The sequence below is a fragment of the Pteropus vampyrus genome, unplaced genomic scaffold, assembly GCF_000151845.1.
Source record: "Pteropus vampyrus isolate Shadow unplaced genomic scaffold, Pvam_2.0 Scaffold208, whole genome shotgun sequence".
NCBI classification, from domain to species: Eukaryota; Metazoa; Chordata; class Mammalia; order Chiroptera; family Pteropodidae; genus Pteropus; species Pteropus vampyrus.
Window position 1 is genome coordinate 2224003 of NW_011888989.1, and position 18713 is coordinate 2242715.

General features: G+C 36.5%; 1 protein-coding gene across 1 annotated transcript in view; it reads right to left on the reverse strand.

Annotated features, from left to right (window-relative positions):
- Positions 1–1732: 1732 nt before the first annotated feature.
- The window catches only part of PIK3CG (phosphatidylinositol-4,5-bisphosphate 3-kinase catalytic subunit gamma), a 34067-nt gene continuing 17086 nt past the window's right edge, over positions 1733–18713 (reverse strand). Inside the window, exons 9-11 of the mRNA XM_023537997.1 lie at positions 16508–16619; positions 15140–15297; positions 1733–2210 (exon numbers count right to left, since the gene is read on the reverse strand). Coding sequence (XP_023393765.1) covers positions 1932–2210; positions 15140–15297; positions 16508–16619 — 549 coding nt within the window. The 3' untranslated portion in view covers positions 1733–1931. The remainder of the gene's footprint in view (positions 2211–15139; positions 15298–16507; positions 16620–18713) is intronic.

Genomic DNA, 18713 nt, shown 5'->3' on the forward strand with positions numbered 1-18713 from the left:
TTTTCAAAAGAATAATGGGATATAGTTGGTCTAAAAATATCATAAAATGTCTATGTTCCGTTACCACAGAGGAACAAACATTTCATTACGGAGCATGGTCCTCTTATAGGAGGATAGAATGTGAATTTAAAAGATGATTTGTCAAGGAAGAGGAGTCCTTTCTAGATACCTTATGAGCTGGGGGAAAGGCTCAGTGGGCAAAGAAACAGTGCTACCTGACACCTTTAAAGACCATGCAGGGCTTTTGATTCTGTATGTCAGATTCATCCAGATTACTTAAAAAACACTGATGTCTGAGCCTCATCCCAAACTAATTAAGTTATAACCTGAAGTTGGTACTCAGGAAGGGTGTTTTTAAAAGTGTTCCTGGTGATTCTCATTTGCAGTCAAGGTTAAGAACCACTGGACTTTTGCATACACAAAAAGAAAGGTTTAGGCTACACTGAAGTCAAACAGATATCTATTTAGACATTTAAAATTTAATATATATTTATATCTGATATACTTAAACATTGACACTATGAACAGTGTTATTCCCATGTAAAGTATTAACTACAGGTAATTTGAAAATTTTTTATAAATAATTTAACATCTTTCACTAAGCTTAAACAATACTTCCAATAAATAGCAAAATATTTAAGTGATGAAAATAAATTTTAAAAAATATGTTTCAATTATTTTTAGGAAATCTGAAGAATGTGTCAAAGTTTAAAAGTCCTATAAACTGAAAGATGAGCAGGGCAAGTAGTGTTCTTCCTAACCTGGAGTACTTTATAGATATCAAATATCTTCTTCCATGAAAGCAGAAAGAAAAAGATACTCAGACTAAAATTTAAAATTAATACATTTGGAAACAAATCCATAATTTCTGGAATGTCTCCTTTAATAATATACTTAAAACACACACACACACACACACACACACACACACACACACACACACACACACACAACTCCTCCTTTACAAACAAGTGCCTACAATTCTAGTAACCCTAGAGGAAAAATTCTTTTTTCAATTAATTTTTGAATCTAGGGTAAAGGAGTTCTTAAAGATTTCACAACTCTGGATAAAGAGTTGTAGGAGGGTGGCAATTGAGGAAGAAGGGAAGCAGGGGAGAAAAGGAGAGAGGAAAATATAAAGGCAAAAAAAAAAAAATGAGTCCCTTTAGTTACTTTATTTCCACGCTGGAGAAGGCTATAATAGTTGTATTTGATAATTCACTACGTGGTCAGAGTGAAGACAAATGGTCTTATCTCTATTTTTCCTATTCTTATTCTTGGAACCAGACCAACAGAGAAGAGATGGGGTACAAAGATTCAGATTTTCCATTTTGTGTTTGTGTGTCTCAGTTGTACACTGTAAAAGAACCTAATTGCAAAAGACACTGGAAAGACTAACTCTCTTTCTTTGCTTTTAGCACATCACTAACATCTGCAGACAACGAGGGGATGTTTGGAAATATCGTTTAAGGAATGAGACAAAGGTTACAATAATTACGTCTTTTTTCTGTAAAGAGCTTGATGAACAGAAGGATAACCAAAATTGAGAGTAAATCCAGATAAATATAGATGTCACCAATTATTTTAAAGAATTTCCAGAAGGACTCAATAAGAAAGTCAAAACATCAGGTACAATGAGAAAGTGATTTATCTGTATAAACTTAGAAGATTTTCCAAAATCACTGAGACAAAAAAAAAACACCAAAAACCAAAAAACAAAAAACCCTGCAAATAGGCCTACAACTAAATTAATCAATCAATCAGACATGCCAATATTTTTCTCTAGTAAAGAGTTCAGCTAGGAAAAGAACTATATTTGTGAAGTGCCAGGTTTTATAAGATCCTATTACATTTGAAATGGAAAGTCAATGATTGACATGCTCGTTTAAAGTTTTGGAACACTACCTTGTCTTTAATTCTAGCCCAAAGTATTAGGCTGAATGTTTCTCTCCTTGTTTGATGCCAAGGACAAGATGTAGGAACCAATTAAATTGCACAGTCCATCCTTTGTCTCTGCAAACTTCAATCTGATCAAGAAAATACTTTTTAGCATCGTCCTCATTTTTCCCCACTGTTAGGGCATCCCGAATATATTCAATGTCTTCTTTGCTTGTTAACTGTGGCATTCCCGTCATCAGCATCATGGAAAACAGGATGATCAGTAGGTTTGTATGATGACGGAGGGCTAGATAAGCCTTAGCACAGATGTCCTGGATAAAGAAGAAAATGCTGTTACTGTTACAGTAACTCAGAAGGCTGGAGATGACTGGGTTGTATTGGAATTTACATGACATTAACTTTGTCTGTAAGAAGAAACCATCACAAACAAGGTAGGTCCCCTGCCTCAGATAAAAAGCTTCATGAGAACAGAAACTGCTTTTGTAATCTCTTAAGCACTTTAGTGTAGCTGTATATATCCAAGATGTGCTCAAGGAAAACTAATTGATACAGTTAAGTTTTGTCTTATTTCTTACTCTACCTTTTTACTTCAAGGAAATTGAGGGTAGAAATTTCTGTAGTCTCTGAAGAGGAATGAGTCAGTTTTTGAACACCATACTGGAATCAATAAACTTTATGTAAATATAAATAATTTTTTCTAAGATCTAATAGAATCCAAAGAAATGATAGGAACAGGGTATTTGAGATTTAGTGTTCATCTTTATTTTACAATTTGTCCTATTCTAAGAAAACAGATGAATTAGCTTTTCATCATCTAACTCTCAAAATTGTTGAATGAACTTTGGAATTTAAATCTAAATTCTGAATACTGAGTAAGAGAGAGGGCTTTAAAAAAATGCTATGGCTGGTGCCTTCTCCAAATTGGAGCAGATGATACAGGTGAGTTAAATCCACTTATTTAGCAACAGGCATGCTTATGCCATTTAAGTTGTTCCAAAGCATAGAATAAAATGTAAGGTTCCCAATTTTATACCATGAGAATAACCCAACCTTAAATACCATAACTTGGCAAAGATAGCATGACAAAGAACTCTGAAGTTAATAATTGCGGGAATAAATGTTTCAAATAAAATACTGAGTAAAATGTTAAAATAGTAACACACCACAGCTAAATAGTATTTATTCCAAAATTGCAAATTACTGTATTAAAATTCACTTTTGATTTTAATAAAAGTAACATGTAGCTTAATTTGTAACTAAAACGTAATGATGTGAAGAATTATCTGAAATTACTAGTTACAATCATTCTAAAGGAGTACAGGAAAAAGAAATGAACTATAAAACCAGAAAAGTGAAGGTAAATTGTTAGCATTTACAAATGACTTGTCTTCTTGGAACACTAAAGGGGAAAAAAATTAAAATACCATTGTAACTAGTTTTTATTAAACTAGATTTTTATAAAATTAATAAATGATATGCTATAAATGGGAGCCACCAGTTAGAAAGTATAATGACAAGACAGATGCTGTCAATAATGGTAACAAAAACACCATGATTTCTGGGATAAATACATACATAAAACATGAAGAACCTATATTTAAAAACTATAAAAATTTACTGTGGCATATAAAAGAAAACTTGAACATGTAGAGCCAATAGCATGTACCACAGTGATGACTGCTTATTATAATGATGTAAATTCCTCCCGGATTAATCTATAAATACAATAAACTTTCAATAAAAGTTCTCATTAAACGTTTAAACTCAGATATGGTTTTAATTTCATCTGGAATAATTAGGGCCTGAGAGAACATTTTGAAAATGTATAGTAACAAAAACAGATATTTAACATATTGCAAAAGTGTAATATTTTAAACTGTGTAGAATAGTACCTATTCTTTTCCAAAAGAAGATAAGAAATTTAATGGAGCAGAATGGAGAGATATTTAAACATATTGTAAAAGTGTACTAGATATTTAAACATATTGTAAAAGTGTAATATTTTAAACTGTGTAGAACAGTACCTATTCTTTTCCAAAAAAGATAAGAAATTTTATAGAGCAGAATGGAAAGTTCAAAGACATATCTAAGCACACATTAAATAGAAAATATAATAAAGGTGACTTCTCAAATTAGTGGGGAAAGATCTGTTATTTGATAAATGAGGGTGGTACAACTGGCTCATCATTTGAGGGAAAAACAAAGTTTACCCCATGTGATAGACCAGAATAAATTCTAGAAGAATTAAAGATTTAAATGTAAAAAAGGAAAATGTTTAATCATTAAGTGGGAAAAGACCTTATGAAGATGACTTCTAAAGTGGAATCCATGAGGAAAAAATGGAAAGATTATGGAAACTTCAAACTTTTGAGAAAAAAAAACCCATAAAAATATTAAAAGAGGCAAATGACAAGAAGAAACATATTTGCAACATGACAGATCACTGCTTCATCCCAGACCCCGAATAGTTCTTACAAATCAATAAGAAAGAGAAAACTAGTTGGCTGGAAATATAGGCCAAGGATATAAATGAGAGTTCATACTATAAAAAATAAAAACAGATAAACATATGAAAACAAATGCAACCTTATAGTAACAACAACAACAAAAAAAAGTATCTTAAAATGAGAGGGAAACATTCATCTACCAAAAACGGCTTTTTAAAAAAAAGTTTTCAAAGATAATATTCAATATTCACTTTTCATAGACTGATGGTAGATGGGAATAGGTATAATTTTACTAACAAATAATTTGATAACTTGCATCAAAAGCTTTAAAATACTTATAAGTGTTATATAACTTAATCGTGGTGGTGGTTACATGACTGATGCATTTGTCAAAATTGAAAGACCTGTATACCTAAAAAGGCCCAATTCTGCTATATGTGAATAAACTTGGCTTTAAAAATGTCTATATCCCTTTGCCCAGAAAAGCTAGAGTTTACTTTTAAAAAAATTGGTAATTTTGCAGCAATTTATCTACAAAAATGTTAATTAGAACACCATTTAAAATTGTGGAAACTTGAAAGCAATCTAAATATCCCACAATCAGGGATTAATAAAAAGGGTTTATAAAGGTACCTACAATTTCATACTCTGTAACTACTAAGAATGATATTGTAGAAAAATATTTAGTAAGCATGTAAAAGTATTTGAGTTAAAAAGCAGGAATTGTTGCAGAAATGTTGCAAAAATCAGACCGGCAAGAAACCAAGCAGCACTCGGAGAATTGGAGAATTCAGGTTTTATACGCTGGTGATCCCAGAGGAGCTAATGCTCTGAAGATCTGGGCCCCAAGCTCAGGGGCAACTTTGCTTTTATAGGGCTTAGTTGGCATGGGCCGATTGGTTAATTTGTCCTTAGATGGTTACAAAGTGAGGGAGTTGCTATGGGTTGCAGGTAGTTACAAAGAGTTACAAAGCATGGGAGTTGCTATGGGTTACAGGCAGTTACATTTGTTGTTTAGACAGAACAAGCAAAAGGGAAGATGAGTCTTTAGTTAATTTTGAGGTCACCCTGCCCCACCGTCTATGCGGCAAGCATATCTAAGGAAGTAGAACAAAGAGCTGATTATAAGGTTAGCCTTTTGAGTGAAAATTTCTCTTCAGTATGAAACAACAGATAGTATAATTCCATTTTGGTAAGTGAACAAAACATATTTAGATAGAACAAAGAATATAAGTTTATAGGCAAAAATGTTAATAGTGATTTTTCATTTTGCTTTTAGATTCTCTTCTGTGTCATTTGCATGTGGCAGAGTAACTACAATGATAATGATGGTCCTGCTTGTGTCATTCTGTATGTCAAGGCTAGACTGTGCATGCATGGCCCTGTCCAAGGACAAAAACCCATGGACTATTCTGGCATTTTAAAAGTGAGATTACATATATATATATTGTCTGGTATAGGAGACGGCACATAGCAAGGGTTTAATAAATGTTAGTCCTCTTCCTTCTCTACCTGGAGGGTTGATCAACCCCATGGGAAACTCCACGGGAGACTCCACAGACCCAGAAGACTGTATGAGCTGTTCCTGCTGCAGCCCAGACATCACTTGTCCCCTGGAAGTGGCCTCAGTGCATTAGTGCTCTTGCATTCTTAATGATTCCACTTATGTCCGGAAATAATTTTCTTTTGCTCATTCATAGGACCCACCAAGGTCTCTCTTATTTTTTGCTAATTACACAGGCTAAGGGCAGACTTCACCCCAGGCGACAGTCTCATTAATTTGCCAACTTGCACAATTTTCACAAAGGCATAGATGCCTTTTGCTTTAAAATTAGATTACATTCTAATTTTTAATTATTTTCTATCATTCTGTACACTGGGCCTCCAGGCAACTACCCTACTTTCTGAGCCCATTGTGTAGTCAAATTCTTTAATAGAAAATTTTTGAGGAGGAAAATCAATTTGGAGCCGAGTTGTTATGACACTGATCCACAGGTGATCAGTAAGTATTCCTTAAGTGGCAACACAGTGATTCAGCCACCAATTACTGTAGTTCATAAAGAGACATTAAAGGAAAGGAACTGTCCTATTTCTCTTGAAGATCATCTTACCTATATAAGGAATTTCTTCTGGATTGAATTTATTCGGTTAGTTCTGATTTTCATATACAGAGTCACTTCTATGAGAAAGAAATTTCTTCTCCACATTTAACTGCATGCCCCATATTTGTCAGACACAATGTCTAAATTCTGACTGGCTGTGCAGACTTAGAGACTTGGGGCAGATTTCATTATCTTTTGCTTAAAGGTAGTATGGAGCAGTGGTTAAAAGCATAGAGTCACACTTCACTGCCTGGATTCAAAGCTTGGCTTTATTCAAGCTATTTGTCATCTGAGAAGTTACTTAACTTCTCTGGACCTCAGTTTCCTCATCTGTAGCGTAAGAATAACAATACCCATTTCATAGGGTTGTGGTGAGCTTTAAGTGCTATGTAAGTGGTTGCCTGTTATTATTAATAGTGTGAGAAGTTTCATTATTGAACACATGCTTCTCAACTCTGAGGTCACCCTCTCATCGAGGCCACCTGTCCAAAATGTCTCTTCCGACAGTAAAGACCTAAGTGGCAAGGTGGGCTGGGGTGGGAGATAAGCCTCCCTCCAACCAGCGTCAAGGGGGACGGTTGTCTTCACATTGGCCCATGGAGGCACGTGGGAAGGTGGGAGTGCACAGCATGCTGGCCGCATCTACAGGTGGCTCTCTTGTTATAAGAGAGTGAGTACTTGCTCCTCCCACTCAAGCCCCAGAGGTTTCCTTTCTGCCATTTGTACTCAGCCATAGGATCTGTGAGAGTGTCCTGACCATGCTGCCTCAGCCCAGAGGCCTGTGGTTTGAGGGACTGTGAGGATGTGGCTTGCAGAGCTTAGGGGAAAACACAGAACACAGAAGTTACTGGCTGTAGCAATAGAATTTTCCCTTCTGACAGGGCTGCCCAACAATGACTTCAACATCCTCATTCTGTTCTTCTCAGCTGCCCGTTGAAGGCTTTCTATTACTGAGAAGAGAAGAAGGGATAACGGGACAATCTGACTTCAGGGGCTTGGTTTAATGTACTTGGTGTGAATGTGGGGAACACTGTGGTATTGTTAATGTCATTAGCTGGAACACTATCTTTAGTAGCTAATAAATAGATTGAGCCTCCCTAGTACATCTGCTCTTAATTTCATAGTTGATTCAAATGCCTTAATTATAGCATCAAATACTAAAGGAACCAATTGCTTTTACAAAGCTGCACTCCCATAATTCTTGAGAATGAGGGAATTCGTTACCATTTCAGGTTCAAAACATTGACTTGATTAACTAGCCCAACTTATCAGTTCACTAAAGTGAAAAGAAACTACCTTCTATGCACAATCTACTAATTTCTTAATCACCAATGAGCTGTGGATGCTTTAGACTGTCCAAGGTTATGTAGAATAAATCTACTTCTTCAAACTAAAGTCCTCTATTCTCATCTGGAAATAAAGTGGAAGTGAAATATTACTGTACATAATGCACAAAAATGAGGAAGTAATCTCAGGATCATAAAACAGAAACTCCCGGAAAAGAATTTAGAGCTTAGAGAAGACAGAAGAAAAACTCACAAATATTCATTAACGAAATGTTCTCACCCACTTTTCCTAAATAGTCATGTTGCCTCTGTCTGATAGAGGAAAGAGAGAATGGAGAAAAATAATATTTCAATCAAAGATAGAGGATTTTATTTTTATTTATTTTTTAAATAAAAATCAATGAATTGGCTAAGCAATGTATTTAGAAGTTATTTTGGCAAAACAAAGAAGGTCATTGACTAGCAGACCTAATAATGCAGGAAGACATTCTCGTTGGTAAATCTGAAAGAAAAGTACGTCCAATACTTGACCATGCATTTGCTGATTGTGAATTAGAGCTCTTATCTTCAAGGACTTCTTAAAAATGATTCTCAGACTAGCTCTGTCTACCATTATAAAACTAAAGGTTAGAATTAAACTGTTCCACTTTAGTCAAATATTCTAAACAGACTAGACTGTGTGTGTGTGTGTGTGTGTGTGTATTTATTCCAAAAAGAATTGAGGGTGGATTATTTGGATACGCAAAAGTCAAAATAACACTAGTTTAGAAGTGGGTAGAAAAAGGAAATGATCTGCTATAAGTTTGGGAAAGAGACTAATCTTATATATGGAAAAAACCCTATAAACTTGCAATAGGTGCTCTTCAAATATATCTGTAGCCAAAAGGAAAATCGAATGCATTACTTCATCCAATGTTCAGAATATTAAAAAAAAAAAAAAAAAAAACTATTTAGGAGAAACACAGCTTTTCTAGAGACCGAGGACTGATAGAAATTTTGCAAGAGGATCTTTATGCGAGTACACTTTGTAACATGATGAATACTGTCCCCGATAATATTCTTACGGTAGACAACAATTCTCTAAAATAAACTAAACATTGAGAGGATGATGCCAGTTGGAAGGTTATTCTTGATAAATGTTTAAAAGTAACAGGAGTCTAATATCTTAGGCACTGAGTGACACTGTAGGCTGGTGGATTAACACATAAATTCAATCCAAGGCCATCTTTGAGTTTTTTATCCTTATCTTTCCAGAGAAGTGATAAAATCTGGCAAGCTTTTCCAAGTCCTAACAATTGTACAACCCTAGGCAAGTCTGTATCTGGGGAAGATGTCACATTAACATATTTGAACTCTTACAAATGACTGATGTTGACCCCTTCTCTGAGCACACCTTCTGGTGGGTAGCACAGACAGAGTGAAATACTGAGTCTCAGTCCTGGATGGAGGAGGCTAAGCTTGACCTTGTTAGTGGGCCAGCATGCAAATCCCAAGAGCAATTTCTTTTTCAACTCATGTTATGGGCAATTTGACATAAACTCGTTATCTCCCTGTTGACCTGTAGTAGGCTGTTATTACAGGAATTCGTGATTAATCGATTGAGTTCTCTACCCGGCGAATCCAGCCTATGCTTCAAATTGAATCCACATTTCTTTTCTTGACTCAAATTCCATGACACACTCCCATGTATACCTATGTTCCGCCCATACCGACAACTCTACTTTTGTCCTTGAATACTGGTACTAAATACTAATTTCATGCCCTTGCTCATGTTATTTTTCTGCCTGGATGTTTATTCCCCTCTCCGCATCTGCCTGGCAAAATGAAATTGAACTTAGTCCTTAAGGACCTGATGTAAATGCTCCCTTAGCTCCACAGCCCTTTTCTATTCTCTAGGATTTAATTGCTCCTTCTGCAAACTATTGTTGAAATCCTTAGTACAAAGGTGAAGTGTACGTATCTCTTCTGCTGTGCCTCTTCTCTGTGTCACCTGTGCCCAGCACAGTGTCTGGTACTGTAGATAATGTGCAGAATGCTTAAAGTGTAGAAGCCAAGTTCAGTGTTGGGCAGGATTCATTGCTTTGAAATCAGGATGAATTAGGGACAATCATATTTGAAGGGGATTAAACTGTAAAAGCATCTTACCTTGCCAAGGGCAATATTTAAATCTTCTTTGTGCCTGGCACAGTACTTGAAGTTTAGTAGGTATTTAATGTGTGCATTGAATAAGTGTGCCATCTTGGATATGGAAGAACAGGGCCTGGTGACTACCAGAGGATGGAACAGGCTGAGACAACTATAGGTGTAGAAAAGTGCATGGATAACTGCACAGGGAAGGGGAATCAGAAGATAGGAATGTAGAAGAACACTATCAGATGGTAAGGTCTCTGCTCCAGTGGTCCCAAGGCTAGGCTTAGGTAGGGAGAGTACTTGAGTCTCCAGCAAGACGATGACAGGAGGAGCAGGGCCTCAGTGCTAGAAGCAAGCAAGGCCCTGGTGGAGGAAGTATTTAAGATAACCTAGGGTTCAAGATGAGAGCTAGATGACAGCAGATGGATTTTAAATAAAAGTTCCTAAAAACCCGAGTCAAGACTCTGCATAGAGGCTGAGCCTGCAGATTGAGGGGCCTGGATATGTACTTGCATGGGAACAACACTGCCAGGAGTGGAAACCCAGCATGGCCTGATAAAACTAGATTAAATTAACCTAGCATACACAATGAATGGGTCTCAGGCTTCTCTTCTATAAACGCTTCTTAAGAGTGACATCTAGGGGCAAGTGTGCCTTTTCAGTACAGTCATCGAACTGCCTGCTTTGCATAGAGGTGCATGTGAAGAAGCTATTTGGCTCCCCTGACTTCTTCAGCTTTATCTGAAACACACTTCCTTAGTGTCTACTCCATGCAAAATACATCTTCAAAATGCTTGTTTATATAAGGCCAAATTATTCATGCTCCTTGAAAACGATCCTATAGGTCTACATCATGTGTCCTATTCTCTTGGCACAAACTACTGCTCTCTGACTGGACAAAAAATATGTAATGTTTATGTCAGTAAGGAAATCTTCACAAAAGTGTGAATATGTACCATATGACACATATTTATATTATTTAATAAAATATTAGATTTCATAATTAGCTTTACTTCCTTTTCTGTGTATGTATATTTATCCAGCATCTTGAAGGCTTATTGATGTCCTTGTGATGGTAGTTTGTCAATCTGTGCCTGAGTTACTACTTTATAAACTAATGGACTACAATGTATTATGGGGAAGGAAGAAACCTAAGACATTACCTAGTCTCATCCACCTCGTACAGATGCAGGAATTGCCCCTCCACCATTCACTCCTTCACTCCACAAGTACCTACTGAGTGCTTACTATGTCTCAGGCCCTATATGAAGGATTCAGGTCAGATGTGGCCCCGTTGCAGAGTTTACTCTGGGAAGGGAGGGACAAACAGTAGACTAGTACAAATAATTATGTATTGTGATAGCTGCTGTGACAGCAACACACAGGAGACTGTGGCAAAGAATAACACGAGGGACTTAATTTAGAAGACTGCTCTGAGGAATGACATTTAAGCTGAGACCTAAAGGGCAGTGAAGGGTGTTCCAGGGGGAAGACCTGAGTGGTGGAACAGCTGGAATGGGGGAAGTAGGGAGGAAGGCCCCTGTCACCTGAGTGACAGAACATAAGGAGCGTGCCATGGGGTGAGGCTGGAGGAAGACAGAGGCTCCGTGGCACAGGGCCCTGTAGGGCAAGATTAGATATCTAGAGTTTATTCCAAGTGAGATGAGAAGCCACTGAATGTTTAAAGTAAGGGAGTAATATTGTATCTATTTCTTAAGTTCAATTTTTAACCAAGTTCTGATTAATTTAGAACCTTTTAAAACACCAAATACTTAACAGAATGAAAGAAAAACACTAGAATGTTGACTGTTATTTTTGGAAGGTAGGATAATGGGTTTTTTTTTTTTTTTATCCTCCTGAGAGTTTAAACACTATTTTGGCTTTTTTTTTTTTTAAAGAAGCATTTAATAATTTTAAAATTAGTAAAAAATCCACATTCTTATATAAAAAGAATGAGAAACCAAGTTTTATTTGCCAATGATATAAATGTATTTGTATGCAATATGTGCTCTATAACTATTCTATGAAATTTAAAACAAAGTGGTTCTAAAATAAATTACCAGTGGGAAAAACATTGTTTTCCTTTTTTATCTCTTCAGTAAGGGGAAGATTTTCCTAAGGAAAATTTGTTTATCATAATTGTCGTCATTGAACTATCTGTTTAGTATCCTGCGTGTAAGTAGGGTGCTGCTCCAAAGGCCAACAGACATTCCTGGGTTCAAACAGTAGGTCTTGGTTTTGTGTCTTTTTGTCTGACTTTAGTTCATTCCTGAACTCTCCTCTATTCTAGAAATAATTTATAAATATGATCCTAGGCTAAACTAGCTACATTGGAAATAAAAGAGAGGTGAAACAAAGGAGCACTTCCGTTCCCTGACTTCCATCCTCTGGCCACTCGCTAGGGATATTTTTTAAGTCTTTGTGGAGAAAGCTCACCTCATCCTTAATGAAAAGCAGGTCAAATTTTTCCACTCATTCTAACAGGTTATTCAAATGTGCTGCATGCATTAATTAACCATATCAGTTCAAAATTAGTGATGCACTGGAAATGAGGACACCTTTAATTCAAAATGTAAATATATACATTTCTCAGCTTCCTTAAAAGTGGCAGCTTTCTTATATAAGATACAGAGATGCTATTTAGAGAATTTAGAAATATGCTCCCTGAGCTTGAAGGACTTCATTTCAAAAAGGGAACATAAAATTAAGAAACAAAAAATTTTCTGAAAGGCTTAGTAGTATGTAAAAAAAAAATTGTTATGGGATCTGAGTTAAACCATGAAAAAACTTGCTACTCATCTTTGTCAAGCTGGAAACTTTAGAAATTCTGCATATGTATAACTGTACACATACATGCATATGTGTTCAGCGTTTCTCTTGTTTTGAGTGAGGAGGGTGAAGACAAGTGCAGAGAGGAGGAGCAGACAAGGGGGCAGGCAGAGCTTGGACCCCCACTTGCTCTTTAACCAAATCAATGCCACTTTTTCGTGCTTTATAAATTGCACTTCTGCTTGAGATGTCATTTCAGAAAGGGCTTCTCAACTTAAAAGTTTTCAAAGTGCGAAGACCAGCTATGATGTATACAACAATGGACAATACCTTTCATTGAGTGTCTGCTATGGTCTAAGCACTGGGCTAAGCATTCTATAGTTTTCATTTAAATAATTCCCCAAAAAGCCACATGAGGTGGGTCTTAGTATTCCTACCTCAGATGAGGAAACTGAGGTTCTGAAAAGATTAATAATTTGTATCACATACACAGTTATTAAGTAGCAGGGCCAGGATTCGGACTCAAGTTTGTCTATTCCAAAGCCCATCGTTTGAACCACAATGCCATGCTGGATCTGTGTTTAAGACTCAAAGTGCATATATTCACAGGCACTTAAATAGAATGCCAATACTCCAAAATGTAAATCTCTTTACATAAATACAATAAAATTTATGAATGTGTGTTTTTAGTGGTGTACACTGCCTAGATGTCACTTAAATGAGAGGTTTTAATGGCTTAAGAAATAAGTATTGGTCACAAAGGATGGAGAAATGCTCCCAGACTGAGAAGATGGCTTGTACAAAGGCTCCTTGCAAAGCTTTTTGCTGTGAGTGGAAGCTGCCTGGAAGAGAAGCAACCTCTCCTTGGCCTCCCCAACACCCCAAATCTTTTCATTAAAGAATATTTCGAAAATTGAAACAAAAACAAAGAAGACTAAAGAGAAAGTATCTTGGGATTTGGGGGTGACATGGGCACAATGGGGTTTATGAAAATGTCAGCAACAGGACAGTCATTCTGGGGAAAATCACTAGCAAAAAGGAAGAGAACATATATACAGAAAGAAGGAGAGACAGTGATGTCAAATTCCTTGTGTCTGTCTGATTCTTTAAACGGCACTATTGCTGCTATGTTTGTTCAAAGCCAGTCAGATAAATCCTATGTCCAGGAGAGGAGAATTGAGTGTTTTCTCCTTTTAAATGGTAGAATTCTTCCAGGTGTATGTGTGTTTCTTTTCTAGGAAGTTGTCAAAACATGTGATTTTTAACTTTAAAGAAAAACAGGACTGAAATGTGTCAAATCTCTAGAAATAGTCTGAAATCTAGTTGAGTTTACGCAGAAAAACACACACTAAAAATCCTAAGGCTATCTGGCCACAGAAATCTCAGTTTCTCTGACAACACTCCTGAAACTGTGGGAGGGTTAAGTCCTGTAATCACCAAAGCGAAAATCAGCCAGGAGAGCAAACAAGAAGAGACAGGTTTCAAAACAATACATTCTAGTTCTCGTTCCACTGAACTTCAGACCTATGTCATTTTCCTAGGACATGGGGACTCAACATGGGACTTAAGAAGAGACTTGGGAATAAGACTTGTTCCTGAAATGCTGACTGCAAATCAAACCATATTTTAAGAAGAACTAAGGGAGGGGCTGTTTAATGGGAACCCAAGGCAAATGGACATATGAAGTGATCACTCGTTGCCTCTACCAGTCTGTTTTGTATTAGTATGGCTATAAAATTGGTATATTACAGTAGTAATTACAACTTCTCTGAGTTACATTCATTCAAGGTTATTAAATTTGCAAGTGTGAAAATTTTACTTCTTGGGTATTTGAAATATTTGATAGTCAAAAGTGGATGTAGATCAGGAAGGAATGAAAAAGAGGTAGAATGTGAATGGTCCCAGGAAGCTGGGCAGACCAACGTAGGAGCTTGTTTATGGATAAGCAGGACAAGCCAGAGCTCTTTGTAGAATCTGTAGTCAAGCTGACAAGAGTTCAAATGAGAAAGGGGACTATTTTTTATAAAAATGAGACAAGCACACAGTGGTGCAAAAAGAATTCCTCTGTTAGTAATTTGATAAATACACACCTGTAGCAAAAATCAAGAGATGTTCACAATCATTTTAGTCCTGAAAAATATATGTGTAATTTGGATCCTCTAGGCAATGTCTTGGATAGATAAATACTCAAAGGCTAAATCTGCTTGCTGGGCACTCTTTCTTAAAGCCCCCTTTCCATCACCAGTGTCATCCTGATGTTCTAGATGTGCCAGTACCAGTGATTGAAGAATGTGTTTACTTGCTCTTTGGTTTTAGGTGGGAGTATTACTGAAAAGTGTCATTTTAGGGAAGGAATGGAGGCGAGGGGAGAAGGTGAGGGTGATCATGCAAGAAGCGGGTGAGCAGACATGAGAGGAACCTCAAAGTGGAGTGAGAGAAGAGCTGTGAGCTGCAGGCACCATCTGGTTGCTGTTCACAGTAGAAGATCAAGAGAAAGGCCAATTACCTGAAATTTCTGGAAGTGTAGGCTTGACTTCTTTCCAGAAGTTCCCATCACAAACAGGAAGTCTGGAGTTAGCACAAATGGCACTCTCTCTTTATTAATGCCCAGGAAACTTTTGTAATTGCCAAGAATGTGCCCAAAGTCTATATGAAATAGATTTCCTTAAAAGAAGAAAATGTCTGGCATTATTACACTGGCATAAGTGCTTGTCACAACACTGTTTATTTCTTGAAACATGTTTTAAGTTGCCAGAAAATGAGCTATCTTGGGTGAGAGAGCTATTTTTACACTGTTTTACCAGCTTGTGTTATTTTTTGTCTTAGCAGGTGTGTGTAGTAGTAGCCACAAAGTACTCTTTGAACTAAGTGTGTTTTTTTATATCCTTCCGGTGTTCTTTAAATGACAGCCAAATACCATTAAAAAAAATTCTCGTCTCAGAATTAGCCTTAGAAATATAAATCAAAACTCTCTGTCTTATATGTCATCACTGTGCCCAAGACTCTCTAATTCCCTATGTATAACTCAAGAGAGACTGATGTTTCACTCTGCTTGGGGGAGGGGCATTCATCTTTTAATTTTGAGTAGCACAATAGAAATAAATCATTTTGAATCTCCTTTAGATCAGTTTTTGCCACTGTCACCATCACCACCACAATTATCATCTCTTCTCATTTATGTAGTTCTTTATCACATGTATGGTCCATAAATGCATTATTTCTTTTGATTCTCACAGAGTAAACTATTTTTCTCAATATGATACTTTTTCCAGACTCTACTCTTAAGTTGGTCCAAATTTCTTAGAGAATAGTTTTATGGCATGGTAGCCAATATGGACAACAGTGATGAGTGAGGAGGGGTAGGATATGAAGGCATAGCATTTTAGATTTAAAGATACCTATGAGTTCTTTTTGTTATTTCTCTGCAACATCTGACACTGTTGACCATGCCCACCTTCACCAGCGTCTAGGATATGATCGTATCCTAGCTTTCCAGCTATTCTCTGAATTTTCTTTCTTAAGTCTCATTTCCTGCGTCTTCTTCCGTTACTTACTCCTGGGCGATCTAGGGCGATCACGGTATCTGTGTCCCTACACAGTAATGACTTCAAGATATGTGCTCCGACCTTGAACTCCATTTAAAATTACTCTGTGCTGGGGGAGGTGGAATGGGGAGTTAGTGTTCAATAGGTACAGAGTTTCAGTGGAGGAACATGAAAAAGTTCTGGAGATGGATGGTGGTGATGGTTGCATAACAATGTGAATGTACTTAATGCCATTAAACTATACACTTTAAACTGGTTAAAATGGTGAATTTTATGTTATGTATTGTTTACCACAATCAAAAAAATTACTCTAAAATAAATAAACTCACCGGTCTCTGTGATCATAATGTTGTCATTGTGCCGGTCGCCTATTCCAAGAACAAAGGTTGCCACACAGTAGCCAGCGCAGGAATAAACGAATCTCTCCACTGCTGCCTGAAACTAATTAAAATACATCTGAATATTAGCTGTATTCTAACTACAAGGAGCAGCATGAATCTATTACAAATGACTTCCAGAAAGACATAACTCACTTTCAGAGAACAAGTGAGTTATGCCTGATTTCATTAACGTGATATCTATTAAGTGCCAGCTTTCTCGTTGCTCTACCTATATTTTAGGTGAAGATTCAATGTATCACAATAGCACAAGGAGAAAACAAGAGTCAAAGGGTAGTGACAATTTAGTTAAAGGGTTCAGTTCTTTATGTGTCACTCGCCAACAACTATACAGAACCCGTGATAATTTCTCCATCATTGGTGAACATGTGTTTTGCTTGTGATCTCTTAAAGTATGTATGGGATCACAAATCCACATATATAACAGACTAATAAGTGCTACTAATTATATTTCCTCTGCAGAAGGCTGCTAAACATGCAAATGAGAAGTGCTAATCCTGTGCAGAACTTTGAACGACAGCCAAACAGCCTAACCACATAGCTTGTGAAAGATTCAGCATATGTACTTCAGAGGAACAGTGAAACTGTCAATTTCAGCATCTATAATTTACCATTTAGATTAGAGTGCAGCAGTAAATTAAAAATTACTTTATATAGGATATGTGGTGTTTCCCACATAGGAAACTAAATTTTTTGGCTAAACAACAAAAATAGATGGTTATAAAAAGTGCTAACAAATTATTTCACAGAAATGAATTTTATGCAAAGCATACCTGATAATCAAAGGAGAAGCAAATTCTCATGAAGTTCTGAACTAAGCACCTTTGTTTTACACAGATATACCAGGTCACCAAGGGAAGGCACTTAACAACCCCCGACCTCACGAGTAAAGGGCTTCACCAAGAGCGGGAGCTCACCTTTTCTTCAATAGGGCATTTTTCTTTGAGCCAGTGATTCAGGACCTCATCCTTAAATGCGCCTGTGTTGCCTACTGTGCTTTGCTGAATTTTGGCAATTGTCGTGGCATCTTTCACGATCTCGATCATTCCTACAGGAAGATGCACACAGTTTGATGTAGACTGGGGCCTAGTGCCTGACCCAGAGGAGGAATGGCTACGTATTTGAGTAGAGGGCAGAGTGCTAGTTTCCAGGTTCCTGCTTTGGTTTTCTTAGTAAGAAAAACAAAAAGAGGGGGATATGGAAGTTGTGTGGGACATGCTTTCAATAACCCAGAATGAAAGGGGGAAAGAGTTAGTTTTGAAAGGCAATAAGTAAAAGCATTTATGTGCTGAGTATGTCCTTCCTTTTTTGAAAACCTGTGCGTTTCCTTTTTTAAATTACAGGATCAAATGTAAATGGCTTCATATGGTTCTCAAATCGGAACTTGAAAAATACCTTTGATTGAATTTAAAATGTTAAATATTTGTAACAGCATGCAAGAATAGAGTATGTAATATCTTCTATAGTATGAATTCTGGGATATTAAAATAAGTGACAGATCTTTCTATTTTTAAATGTTATTTGTGAGGGAGAAGTTCGATGTATAATGAAATGAGTTAAAGTTTAGAGATGGGAAAGTAAAGAGGAGGGAACAAGTTCTTACTAAAATCATTTCCATGTATAATCACAAGGATTTGAATCATGCATTCACGGATCTTCAATATATCCGTGCTAAATAGAGAGTCACATTCACCAGCCTTGGAATATTTTCTTCCTTTTTGAATGGATTATGATTGTAATTTTTTAGTTATTAAATGACTACACTGAAGGAATTATGATCCTTTAAAACTAGATAAGTGGTATATCCATCTTCTGAGGTAAACACACACCTATTTTGTCACCAGTTGAAATGCAACCATATGGCAGGAGGCACAGATCCAAAGATTCAGTCTCCCAAATGGACTCCATGATTCGTAGAATCTGGGCATCAAAACACAAAAATGTTTCCATTGTAAATGTATATATTTCTACTCCTCTAAAAAAATAATTTTATGTATTTTCATTTATCAACCTGGTACTCTATAGTTTCCCTTCCTTGGGAGCTTGTTCATTTTGCTCCTTGAGATGTAGTATACCTTGGGGAATAAAAGAAATGGATTTTTTTTCAGAAAGTTTTAGCCATGATTCATTTATTCAA